At 40.7% G+C, this 14,542-nt stretch overlaps 1 protein-coding gene across 1 annotated transcript; it reads right to left on the minus strand.

Moving 5' to 3' along the window:
* Positions 1 to 3,990: 3,990 nt before the first annotated feature.
* On the minus strand, positions 3,991 to 12,097 carry LOC133009718 (overexpressed in colon carcinoma 1 protein homolog). Its single transcript, XM_061077255.1, has 5 exons — positions 12,055 to 12,097; positions 8,028 to 8,052; positions 6,009 to 6,044; positions 5,139 to 5,218; positions 3,991 to 3,995 (listed from the first exon to the last, which is right to left on the minus strand). The coding sequence occupies exons 1-5, from the start codon at positions 12,095 to 12,097 to the stop codon at positions 3,991 to 3,993; spliced, it is 189 nt and encodes a 62-aa protein (XP_060933238.1).
* Positions 12,098 to 14,542: the final 2,445 nt, after the last annotated feature.

The raw sequence follows: 14,542 nt of genomic DNA on the forward strand, positions 1-14,542 counted from the left end.
ACACACACACACACACACACACACACACACACACACACACACACACACACACACACACACACACACACACACACACACACACACACACACACACACACACACACACACACAATCCTCTTCAGTGCATTCATCTAAAACAATTCACAGCTGCATTGACAACAAGTTGTTTGCGTTAGTTTCCGCATCAGTGGACATTAGAGACATAGTTTAGAGCGGTATGTGCTCAGTTGTGATTTAGTTTGATGTTAGATGAGAAGATGTTTGTGTCGATACAGTAAACATCCAGGTATGATCAGCTGACAGTTAGTATAGCTTAGCATGAAGACTGGATATAGCTAGCCTGGGTCAGTCCAAAGACAAAGCATCTGCCTGCTCATGATGTATCTGGTTTGTTAGAAATGTAATTAAACTGTTAATTGATGATAGTTAGTTATATTTAAATGTGTTGCCAGGAGTTATGCCAGCTGATTGCATCTGTTTCCAGACTCCATGCCATGCCAATGTATCTGACCATGCAGTGACCTCATATTTAATGCAGATATGTGAGAGGGGTCCAACTATTTCTTTAACTTCTCAAACACATCCTCCGTCTTTACTACAACCGAACAACATCGGACTCTATTATTCATCAGCATCCTGCCCCCTTATACCTGTTACACTGATTGAAGGAGGCAAAGGCAACGACATTCATCATATTCAGGAGGGACAACCATAAAGGGCAAAGAGGGGCTGATAAAAGAGGGAGAGACAGGCCGGGAGACACCATGAACAAGCCAGCAGCCTCTGGTAAAGGGACTGACGTAGAAAGAAAATGTAGAAATCAAAGAAAAGGGTAGAAATAGAGTATAGAAATATATAACGTACAAGTTACACAGTACATAAAACAGCTCTTTGTATCTGTGCTGTATTTAACCTCTAGACAGGTGAACCCTGCAGCAATGACGACAACTGGCTTCATTGAATAAGACATTGGAATCCGAAAACATGGCTGCAAATGGGTGTCTTCCATTCTGAGCTGCATCTCCGATAAAACACACATAAACAGTAAACACAGGAGTCCACATAGATTTATAAGGGGGTGGGGTAGGATCCAATAAGTTATACAAGGACCATGCTGCCCCCTCGTGTCAAAACAGGTGCCAGTCAATAAGAGGATGAAGCAGAATTATCCTTGGTCACAAAAAGAGAAGAGAAATAAATATGTACCACAAGGGTGAATTGCTCGAACTGTGTCAGATAATTGTGTGCCCTCTCATCTATAAGTTTGTTGTCAACAAATAACATTGATGGTGTGTCTCTCTCTGTCTCATTAACCGAGCGGGGCAGTAAGCCACATCTCCTGGGCTCTCGCCCTGTGTTTTGCTTGTCAGCCACTTCCAGGGCAGCGTTTCTTCCCAGCAGCAATGTCTGTGGGGACCAGTCCAGACAACATAAGGTCCTAATGGCACTCCTTATCATTAAAATCTTTTACAATTATCATCTGGCATCTTAGTCAGGGTTGTTTATCTTCAATACAGTCTATGGTTATATGGATTCACATCTCTCAGTAAATTATAACATTCAAATATTAAGCCAAGCCAGAGGCTAAAGATTATTTTATATTTGAAAATGCTGTACATGGCTCATGGATCAGGCTGGGCGACCTCCTAACTAAATTTTCCTCAGGGTGCCAGGGCAAGAGTAGCTTTGAACTGGTCATTCAAGGGAGTCAAGGCTACACAAATTTTTTTAAGCATCTCTTGAATCTCAAGTGATGGAAGGCGGCTTATTTTCACGCTCCTCCAGGCTCCTGGTGAGTGGAGAGGATACAATCATTAGAGGAGAGAACAGACAAGAGCCTGGCTGAAGAATGACCTTGGCCCTAAAATACCCTTCCAGTAATGTATGGAGTGTGTGTGTGTGTGTGTGTGTGTGTGTGTGTGTGTGTGTGTGTGTGTGTGTGTGTGTGTGTGTGTGTGTGTGTGTGTGTGTGTGTGTGTGTGTGTGTGTGTGTGTGTGTGTGTGTGTGTGTGTATGTGCGCCTGTGTGTGTGTGTGTGTGACACTATTATGTGCTATTAGAGGATTGGGCTAATGTAATTCTATATACATTCCATATATTGTCATCAAATTCCATTAAATATCCAAAAGTAACGATGAATTGATCCTTCAAACAAGTGTTGTGTTAAAAGCATGACGTATCTAATTTCTCCATAGTTGTACGAGTACTATCAAATTATTTAGTCGGATAATTTTTGTGCGCGACATGTTCCTGAGAAATAGAGCCAAACAAATGCACTTTTAACTGATTCTCGAGCAGTTGTTTAGAAAATGACTGAGCCTTTTTTTTTTAATCTTATTTGTGAAGTGATCGTTGAGTGCCACGGACAGAAAAGCAAACTTCAAAGGAAAAGAAAAAGGATCTTGTGGCCTCACCTCAAGATTGCTCCCAGTTTGAGTGCATGGGGTTTTCCCACAGTCCAAAGACATGCAGAATGGGATTAGATTAATTGAAGACCAGTTGTTTGCTGGCGAGCTGTCCAGGGTGAACCCTGCCTCTCCTCCGAACTCAGCTGGGATTAGCTCCCCCTGCAACCCTCAAAAGGATAAGATGTATAGATACTAGATAGATGTTTTCGTTTTTCTTACAGGATTTGTGGACAATTAGTAAAATGAATAAAAACAGCCTCATCATTTAAATAATACACACAGTAAAACAACATTAACAATTAAGTTTGATATACATCATGTTTACAAAAAGTAATAAAATCAGTGCATGTGTTACAAAGCAATGCAATAAACCAAGACAAGGGGGGAGGGGTATAATGTCTGCTTCCATTCATACTCTGGGTCCTATGTTTTATATGTGTTGCAGCTGAAGATCATTTGAGGAGACTTTTTGCTGTAAAAAATCTGATCATTTTGTGAGATATGAACAAACTGTGTTTCCTCTTTTGTATATTCTGAGAAAGATTATAAGAGCTGTGGGAGAAAACAACATACTGCAGAGAGAGAGAGAGAGAGAGCAAGAGAGAGAGAGAGAGAGAGCGAGAGAGAGAGAGAGAGAGAGAGAGAGAGAGAGAGCAAGAGAGAGAGAGAGAGAGAGCGAGAGAGAGAGAGAGAGAGAGAGAGAGAGAGAGAGAGAGAGAGAGAGAGAGAGAGAGAGAGACAGAGATGAATCATATGCTGATGTTACATCATCAGTCTGGGGCACAAACAGGTATGACCTGGCTGCTACACTCAGGATAGTTAGGTTGAGGGGAGTCTAGTAAAAACACCTTAGACTAATCCCGCTGCTGTTATGAGAGTTTAGCCCAGTGTCAACAGAAATCAGTTATTTATGTACTGCAAGGTTCTGTGACTCATTATCGGGGAAGTGTCTGCTGCTGTCTGTCTGTGAAACTCAGGATTCTCTCTGTCTCTGTCTCCGTCACACAATGAATCATTGATGGTGTTTTAGAGAAATAACTGAGCAGTGATTATTATTGCAGAGGGCAACAGGGAATGTGAGCAAGTCCCTGACAGTTCATCACGTGAGTGAGCTGGCAGTGTTCCCCCTGTCTTCTCCTGAGAAAGAAGGAAAACGTTCCAGCGCTGCGACCACGGAGCCAAGATGGCCGTCGCAATGCACGCTCCTGCCGCCGCCCACAGACGCCCACAGCTCACCACAGCTGCCAGTCCTAGGGTGGGCGCTTTTCTGCTCTGATGCTCCTCTTTTTTATTTTTTTGGCAAAGTGAAGGGTGATGATGAGGGATGCCGTGTGCAGACCTCCGCTGTGCGTCACATGACTCCATGAAGCGGCGTCCTCATTCAATGAAGAGTGTTAAAGCCTGAGAGTTTTTGCCAGTGTGTAGTGATTCAGAGCACTTACATGCTCCCTGATTATAACGTGAGTAACTCTGGATGAAGGAATATGCAGGATCCTGCTGACACAAAGAATGAAGTCGTTTGCATCACACTACGCAGAGCTGAGCAAGCCGTGTACCAGTGTTGACTTTCCTCCAGCCGCTGCTAGTCTGCAAAAGGATGAAGAAAAAAAACAGAATCAGTACCCCAGGTATTCATAGGGACAATTATTTGACAAATTCATAACTCTGCTTTATCTTTTTCAATGTCCACACTGTGCTCAAAAACACCCACACATACTCTTCCCAGCACTGTGAATTTTGGGAGACCTCAATGGAAAAAAGATAGAGTTGATACTTGTGCCAAAGGACAGGACAATAAATTCATTATTGTTTTTAACCCTGATGAGCACAAGGACCAACATGCAAAGAGGACGGCCTTTAGGAGGGCAAATACTTAAGCTTGTTTACTCTTAACAGAGGTCACATTACAACATGTCACGCTTTATATTCGTTTTATTCAGCTGAGCCACAACTAATTCAGTAAGTAACAACGAGTGATGACAATGAACCGAGTAGAGTTGCTTACAGTTACTTTTTCTTGCTGCGGCCAAGCGAGCTGTCGTTTGTTATTTGAAGTGTTAGGGCACAAGTGCCTTTTCCCTTTTCCTATACCACAACACCTCAAAAAGACAAGCATGACATTTTACACAAACGACAGCAGTTGTGTTATTACACGTGCATTTGTGTTTGTGGCTTTTGCATCAGTCTTTTCTGTGTGCGCTTAAGTGAGACTTCTCGGCCGTCGTACATTTCTCTGTTAGAAAGGCGGTTACGTAAATGAATGAAGTCCACTGTGCCTTGTGTTTGTTCAAAGAGAAATGTACTAAGACTGCTGGGGAAACAACTGAACACAAATCACGTCAAACTAATAATGAGACATGAACAGCAAATATAAATAAAATAGGAAAATGAAATTATGTTATTGTGTTTTTCCGAGGTCAATGGAACTATGTTCATCTCCACAGATGTGAGAACCCAGGCTAATAATGAAGAGGATGCTCCTCATTAAGATTTGGTAAAATATAAAGGTCAGAGAAAACGGAAGGCGCTGCAGGCGACATGTGGTTTCATGGAGCGCTGCCTCGGCCAGCAGGTATTATTCCTCTCCATACCCCCCCAGGTGATTCACTACAAGATGCTCATCACTGTCAGAGGTACCATCTTAATATAGCCTACACTTTATCACGCCAAAGATGTGTTCAGTTTTCAGAAGGCAGAACATGGGATTCACGTGTGTCGGAGATACGTTACCTGAATGTGTGGACTTGGACTGACTAGTAGCCACAGTGGTCATGTCTGAGGGTATACCCACGTACACACCACCATAGTTCCTGAGAAGAGAAGAGTTAATAATTATGTAATGTTCGTTTTCAGTTGAATATAGTTTCATCTGTTAAATGATTTGAATATATATCTTTTCAACTATTCTTGACAGGTATCAAATCTTTCTGATCATAATAAGGTTTTTGTGAAGTCAGGAACTTCGTATGTGCTTCAGTGTTTTCAACAGTTTTTCAGCAGGATTACACAACTGGACAGATCAGCAGTGCATGCATTTGAAATTGGTCAGGAAGTCATCTTTAAAAGTTTGGTGCAGATCTTGATCTGGGGGCGGACACAGGATGTTTTTTTTCAAATTCTTTAACTGATAGGACTCTGATAGGACTTTCGGAGAGAATAATACATGAATCTTTATGAAAAACTACCTGAGGTGCAGATACAAATAAAAATCTGGATCTGGTGTATTTCAAAGGGACTGTTCGGCATTTAATATAATATCTGTGGGTAAAGACAGTAAGCACCATACACTTATTTATAAAGAATGGGGATAAGCTCATTTCACAGTCTATCCATCCTCTTTGAAACCAAGTTTGATAACAATGGTAATGTAGAATAACTACATCTCTTAAGATGTGTACGGTAAAATAAAAGTGTTGCTAGTAACATAAATAAGTCGAGAGCAAGTTGCAACTCTATCAATTCTAATTTATTATTTTATTCATACCTTTGTTTTTTTCCTGGTGTGGCATATTGACGTCAATGTAAATAATTCAATGATTATTATTTATTATTACTAGATAACAATTGCAGAGAATAAACTGGAGACATGTAATAAAGTACCTTCTTTTCTCATCGTCTACCGGAGGATCTTCTGTCCTGATAGAGGGAAGAAGCACGGGTCAGGTCAGCTCAATAAAACTTCACAAACAAAGAAAGTCATGAGACGCAGATGGTAAAGATTGTCAACACTGAACTGTGGAGGCAAAGTCACATGTCTGCAAAATATTTGAGGTACGCTTCATTAGCCCTGTAGGGAAAACAGCTCATTCTCTTCTGGGAAATCTCAACTGCAAAATTTGATTTGAGGTTTAAACCAGACGACTGAACAACCAGTTTCCAATGACCTCATTTTTTTCTTTCTTGTTATTGTTTGCTCGTTTTTCAAGAGCTGCTCACATCATGTTGGACTATCTGTGTGTGTGTGTGTGTGTGTGTGTGTGTGTGTGTGTGTGTGTGTGTGTATGTGCGCGTGTGTGTGTGTGTTTTGCTGTGCAATACAGTCCTCAGAAGAAGTGATTAACCTCAGTTAGTCAGTCATGTACTGCTGTCAGCTCTCATGGGTCCTGTGCTGGCTGCTCAGATTGTTATCAAGAAGTGCACACACACACACACACACACACACACACACACACACACACACACACACACACACACACACACACACACACACACACACACACACACACACACACACACACACACACACACACACACACACACACACACACACACACACACACACACACACACACACAAAGACACACACTGATTCCAGGAAATGCTTTGGAGATGCTGCTCCTCCCAAAGCTTTGATAAAAGCTAACTGTAAATGGCGAAGAACAATTTCTGAAGAACAAAGAAAAACATGAAAAGACACTTTTTTGTGTTAACTAAAAGGACAGTTCAACACTTCCATGGGTTCATATCAATTTATCCCTTTTATAGTCAATCTCCTTTCTCACACTGAATATATGAAGTTTAGTGTTTTGTGAAGGAGAGATTAAAATGATTCATGGTTGAATCATCATCATTGAAAGTGAAGCTACAGGAGCTCTCAAACTGTATTGTCTGGAAAGACTAACTTACATCCTTATGTGCAAGTGGAAAGACTTTGTTCAGCTCTGTGAATCAGACATGAATAACATGAAGGATGGGAATCTGGGCTTTACTTGAAAGAATATTATAAACAGATTAGGGAAACACATTATTTAATTCATTTTGCAGACATTTGACACAGACAATACAGTCTGTGTATATTGTTTAAAAAAAAAACTGCAAACGGAGCCAAATCTTTAAAAGGTTATTTTTCACAGTGGCTATACCAACAAAATCATACAACATAGACATTAAATCATAATTCTCACTGTATCTATATTTACCTGAGGTCAAATATAGGTGTGACATGCCGATTCAAAATTATCATATAAATCAAAGGACAACCTTTTAAGCTAAAAAAGAAGAACATAGCATAATGAACCCTGAATTTTGGAGAATGTGACCCCCAGTGTGAGGACATAAACATTAACCTTTTGGATTCAGGAGTTATCAAACCTTCCCTAATGAAACCAGAGGTTTTTAGGTTAGAGCTACTCTCACTTAGAGAAAGGTACCTAATTACAATTTACTGGTCACTCGAAGCATCTGCTGATATTTCACAAAGACTGGATCTTACTGGACTTACTATCAAGAGTTACTGATTTGTAGGAAGCTGGAAATGCAGACAAAGTGAATTTCAAGGAGTTTAATCGATGTTCATCAGGACACAGTAATAGACAGCAAACAGTCATTGAAGGAGACAGTGTTGTTCTGGAGCTTCTCTGTCTAGAAGTGGCTGAGATCATTGAGATAACCAGTGAAAAGCCTGAAGGAATCATTGGAGTTTGATAGCATCTCTGTTCGTGCACTGTTGTGTTAGAGCATTAGTGTCCACGGCAGGAAACCACAGAGAGAGCTGCTACTCTCCTACATCCCATTCTGTACATAACCAAAGTTTGCCAAAGACACAGTGAGACTCAAAGCCCGGAGGCCATAAGGGCAGATGTGTACTAGAAATCATTAGAAAATGACTGATGTACTTACTCTTCTTTGGAGGCTTCTGCTGGCCCTGAAAACACAGGAAAATACAATATTTAATTTATACTGTGTATCTGTTAACTCACTAATAATGAAGCCTTGTGTGTTTACTTCATGGACCAGACAGCTGTTTCCTTCCAAGTGGCAATGCCCCCCACTCCAAATGAGGACAAACATGAAAAAATCTGAACATTATCCAAACAAATTCTAGAAATCTCTTTCTGTATGTGGAAGCATTATCTCAGGAATCGTTCGTCTTACCGGCTTCACACAAGGCACGTGAATTGTATAGGGTCTAGGGACGTGCAGTGTTGAATTAAGAGCGATTAAGACACGTGATAAGTTTAATGAACAGGCTGGGCAGCTGGGACTCATCAATGACAATTGTTTCTCTAGTTGAGCGAAGCTGCACTGGTTCTGTGGACTGATACCAGCAGCATGTCTTCACTGGCTGCTGCTCAATCACTGCGGGTCACATTTACAGTTTGAGAAATAAAGCGGCAAACATCCGATTCATTCAATCATTCATCAATTCTAAACAGGCATAGTGAGAGTTCTCTAAATTGTCATTAATCTGATGTAGAAAATATTAGAATAGATGAGATGTATTTAATAGCTTTATTGTCGTTGTATACATTTCAGATAGAATTACATTCAATGTCTATTTAGGCTTGGTTATGTACAAAATGTACAGCGTAGTTTCTTAGTCATTGGATTTTCAATCAGCAAATTGAACGAGCTAGGAGTGATCAGCTGAATTATATTTGAGGCTTTAATATTTAAGTCGACAGTAGCTTAAAGCAAGACACATGTCATATTACTATATAAAACATGACACATTACTTTATTATTAACCACTGTATCAAAGTGCTTTTGTTGCCTAAATTTACATATATTACATGCAACACCTGCATTGCTAAAACCCCACTCCCACAGCCCTTTATATTACACCATTATCCATCCTGACCACCATATATACAAATCAGCAAGAAAACATATTAACACATATATTCAAATTTCACAAAACACAAACAATGGTCAAACTAAATAAATATTAAAATTTAAATGTAGGTTAAATGCTTCAGTGGGAAATTGTGGGATAATTTGCATTACTCAAGTCAATTTGAGTGATTACATTTGTATTTGTATGTCCCCTAATTGTTGCCTAATCAGTTGGCTTTTATTTTTTAGTTTCATCAACCTCTGAAGGGTAACGGAGGACATGTTCCTGTAAATGCACTTGGTGTAAAATGCCTGGATTCCAAAAGCTCATCCCTTTGTGTCGCCCCTCGTACGCACTGACATGCAGCATTTGAAATTAAGAGAATCTACAGTACACAGAAAAACAGCAAATTTTGACCTTGTGAAAGAAATGGAGAGTTGTGTTTTTTCTTTCACGTCAAGGTTTGAGTCTGCTGACATGACACAGGGGCCATTCAGCAGCCAAACAAAAGCTCATTCATTTCGTACGGAGCACATCTGGCTGCATAAGACTGGGGATGAGCAATGTGATATACGGTGCACTGAGTTGGTCGTCGAGAGTTTGGTAATGACCATAGATTAAAATTGGAACATTCTTGTGTGACTCCACTTGAAAGCTGAATAGTGAATGACTTTGGTTGTGGTTTGGATTTGGACAATGCCTGGAAGCATTGGGAGCAGAAAACTTTGAAATGAATAGAAACATTTCCCTTTAACCTTTCCTCCGTGACATTTGCAAAACATTTAGTGTGTGTTACAACAAAAACTGTACTTGAGACACTTTAAGTGTTTATAGAATTACATTGGGCTGCTCTATGTCCAGGCCAGGATGTAAGGACACCCACCTAGAGCATCCTTCTCTTTTCTACAAGTCCATTAAATGGGTCTGTACATTTAAATACTTTATATTAACATCAGGTGCGGGTCCCTTCTACAGAGGCCGCTACGTTTTTTATAGTCATCCGGACTGGACAAACCAAACAACTTTTGAGTGAAGGTTACCACAGGTTCTCCTCCATGTTTGGAAGGCAAGGGTGAGAGCTATTCAGCTGCAATATGCGTTTTCACCCCTAGATTACATTATATTACATTAGATTTCATTAAGCTGACGCTTTGATCCAAAGCGACTTACAATAGCTGCATTCAACCATGAGGGTACAAACTGAGAACAACAATAATCAAGAAAGTACTATTTTCTTCAAGAAAGCCAATCTACAAAGTGCTATAAGTAAGTGCCATTTAAGTGCTACTAAATTGTTAGTTTAAACTTTTATTCAAGGTATAGTTGGAAGAGATGTCTTTTTAGTTTGCGGCGGAAGATGTATAGACTTTCTGCTGTCCTGATGTCATTGGGGAGCTTATTCCACCATTTAGGAGCCAGGACAGCAAACAGTCGTGATTTTGTTGATTGGCCGAAGCAGAGCGGATTGAACGGGCTGGGGTGTACCGTGTGACCATGTCCTGGATGTAGACAGGACCCAATCTGTTCGCAGCACGGTACTAAAGCTTTGAAACGGATGCAGGCAGCCACTGGTCGATGTCACTAAATTCTACAGACTGAATCTTTAAATCAGCCTACAACTCTGTTATAAACCAATAATTTAACATTCATATACTACTTATACTATCAATTCTAAATGGGGGTGGTGTTTGCACAAATACTGAATGATAATACTGGAAAACACAATTGAAATACATATATATATATTAAAAAAATTAACTAATATGGACATAAAACTACATTGTGTAGAGACAATTAATCTTCTTAGTTTAAAAAAATATAAATATGAGCAAGATTGGTGAGAGGGCGTCCACTGGCTTTAATGTGGTGTCAGCTTGCACGGACAAATGAGAGCAGCCACTGGACCATGTTTGTCAAAGTGACAGGATGTCACGCGTCCTTGACATTGTGCTGAACGCTGATCTCTGCTAAGGAGGAGAAAATGGATAAGGCCTGCTGCACTGAAAAAAACACAGCTGCTGGCCTTCATAAACAAGCCGTACTCACAACACAACAACAAAGATGTTGTGTGCAGACAGTTTAACGTCCACGAAGAGCAGATTTAAACCGAACGGCAACAACGGGTCAGTGGCTTTCTGCTTTGTGAATGATTCTGTACCTGCAAGAAAACACACACCGTTCTGAAATAATGGGCAGTGGTGGTGCGATAACCCTTAGATCTCATTTTTACCTCGCTTGGACCGTAGTGTCCAGAGTAAAACAGGAAGCCCGTTGTATCAGTCTAAATCCACACAGTGATGTGTTATTTAAGGACATTATTTCCTCCACTCATATGTGTTCTCCAGGCTTTATGAATGAAAGCTGGCCATTTGATCGGGAGTATTTCAAAGACAACTGCTCCCAGGCACAACCAGTATCAGGGCAAAAGAGGGTGAATGTCAGTGGAACTGTTTGTCTTTCATCCTCAAAATCCATGGCAACCGACACAAACACACAAAGAGGAAGAAAAAACGCACAAATGTTAAAAGAAAAGATCAATGAGGGACTTGCTTTTGTATCAACGTAGACGTTGTAATTACAGTATCAGTGTCACCATCATTACCAGAGTGACACATTCCTGAGGCTGCTCTGATGTCTCAGAACATGGGAGACCCTTCAGGTTCAACCCAGCATTGGTGACTGTGGAGACCACCTCACACACACATGCATGTAGCTGACACACAAACACACACACTGCAGAGTGGCTGCCAGAATGCTGCAAAACGCCACAATAATTTTACATGTGGAGGCATAAACATATGTGATGGTATGATGCTGTCTAAAGTCAAGACACTGGGATCACACACCCACACACACACAGTACACACACACACACACACACACGCACACACACAAACAAACACACACACAGGGAACCCTGACACACTTAATTTACATTCAAAACACAGTCTCCCCTTGATGCAGATACATTGACAACGCTCTCCCACACACTTTGACCTATAATCACACTCTCACTTTCTCTCTTGCACACACACACACATACACATATATGTATTTTATATTTATACAGATGCTTGAAACACAACTCACCCCCTCCTGTGCCGCCGGTAACTGAGGAATTGCCACAACCCATTTTGCATCGATGAAGCCACCGTCCAAGCAGAGCAGAACAATTCTTAAGAAGATGAAGGAGGAGGAAAGGAAAGAGAGCCAAAACACATTGTGAAAGGAAGAATGAAAGAAAGAAAGAAGGAAGAGAGGGAAGGTCACAGAAACGTCTCTCAGGAATCTTCTCTGGTCGTATCCCCCTCCCCTCTCCTCAGACTTGAGTCCGTCGTCTCTGCAATGCAATGGAGAACTGAGAGTGAACTGAAAGCATGGAGAGAGACGCTTTTATACACACAAACACACATACACTCACTCACACACACATACACTGAGAGAGAGAGAGAGAGAGAGAGAGAGAGAGAGAGAGAGAGAGAGAGAGAGAGAGAGAGAGAGAGAGAGAGAGAGAGAGATAGAGAGATGCTATGCCCTCACATGATTTGCTCTTTTCCTCCACCCTGACTTGGTTGCCCGGGAAACCGGGCAAAAGGAGGCGGAGGGTGTGTTGGGACTGAACCAATAGGGAGCTTTCTTTTCATATAAAGGTGAAAAAAAAAGTAAATGCATTCAAGGGGCATCAGTTTATCAGGCTATGCGTGACATCCTGTAAAAACACCCAACTTATCTATAGAGGACCTTTATTTGTGCTTTTTTTCGATGGCCGGGACACACACAAACACACACACACACACACACACACACACACACACACACACACACACACACACACACATACAATCACACACAGTTCTGATGTTTAAACTCTTGACCGTGGATGAAAGCGAGAAGCTGTAAAAGCCCTGAACAGTCTTTTCTTGAAACACCAGGGTCACACTTAGGCGGTTTATAGCAGCCATTCAATTTCAGTACATGTTGATTTGAGGCTCACACAGTGTGTGATGGGAGTTCAGCGAGCAGGATGCATCACATTGGTTGTGATGCAGCCACATCTGAGTCGAGATTTAAAAAATGATGATGACAGGTTTTCAGTTCATTAAAGAGTCTGCCTATGAAGCAGCAGCCGTTTCTCCTTCACATTTTCCACGGTTAGTCAGGCTTATAATGGTTTCCTCAGGTTCGCACGTATGGGCTCTCATGAGTGCAAGTGGCAGTTTGCTGGTATATTAAATTGTGTGTGCTGTCATTAAATCCTGGAATGTCACACTCTGACATAGAGGTGCAGGATGAGAAGTTATTGTACAATGAGTGATTTTCCACAGATATTTGAGATTAGAGACAATTCAGAGGAAAAGCTTCATGTTTTTGGGCAATGTCTTTATCACTCTATGAGTTAAAGGTTCCGTGTGTCGAATTCATTGACAAGTATTGATGAATGTGCATGTTACAGATGAATACCTCTCACCTCACCCTCCCCTTCCAAACACAAAAGAGAACCTGTGGTAGTCTTCAGTTGTCATAAAAACTCAAAATGTGTTTAGTATATCCAGTCTCGACTACTGTAAAATACATGGCGGCCTACGTAGAGAAGTAAATATAACGTATTTAGATATGAAGGGACCATTCTAGAGTAAATAAAACAACAATTGGTACACACATAATCACTTTGGTGACCAATCACCTTTAACTTATGATGGTGTATAGTCACCAGTAGTGTTTGCCAATGTGCAGAGGTCCTCTAAACATTAGCTGCTAATGTGGCTGCAGACGTCTGTTACCTGATACAACATGATAAACATTTTGTCAATCATACCGTCCCACTCACTAGCGTTTGCTCTCCAGCAGATATAGCTTTAAACTTTCTCCTGAGAGTGTGTTTCCTTGGTCAGCTAAATCGCTGCTTTGTTTAATCCAGGTTAGTTCCACTGACATTAAGCATCTCTTTTTTTAGGCCAGACTTAGCAGAGCCAGCAAAAACTGTTAATTATCCAATTCGGTACTGAAATGCCTTGTCTGAGTTACAGCCACAACTTAACCAATTAAAAAACCCAAGTCCATCGGGGAGGAAAGAATGCTCCCCGGCTCAGCTGCGTGTCACGGCTTGCCTACATTAGACGCTACACAACAAGGCATGACCATCGATTTTACGTCAATTAAACTATAATGGAGACCTCAAATGTCTTGGAGCAAGAAGAAAAAGAGAAAAACAATCGGTTTTACATCTCGTGTTTCACTCACTTTAAGTTACGTTATCTTGGGGTTGTAAAGTTATATTGGTAAGAAAATGATACAGCTGCTGGAAACAACTCATTATAAGTCATTTTATTTAACACTTGTTTTAAGTACAAGGTTGTGCCATGATTGAAGTTTTTATCTACCTCTTAGTCATTAGGCCAATAAACCACTTGCACTTTCACCTGTAATAGATTTTAACAGGTGGAGACGATATATAATCTTCGCTGACTGGGAATAGTTATGATTTTCTGAAGTGAAATATATGTGGCAATATTAACTGTTCTTTCACTGCTTAAAATGTAGGGCAAACTATTAATTAAACAATAATCTAATTGTTTTT

The sequence above is a fragment of the Limanda limanda genome, chromosome 8, assembly GCF_963576545.1.
Source record: "Limanda limanda chromosome 8, fLimLim1.1, whole genome shotgun sequence".
NCBI lineage: Eukaryota > Metazoa > Chordata > Actinopteri > Pleuronectiformes > Pleuronectidae > Limanda > Limanda limanda.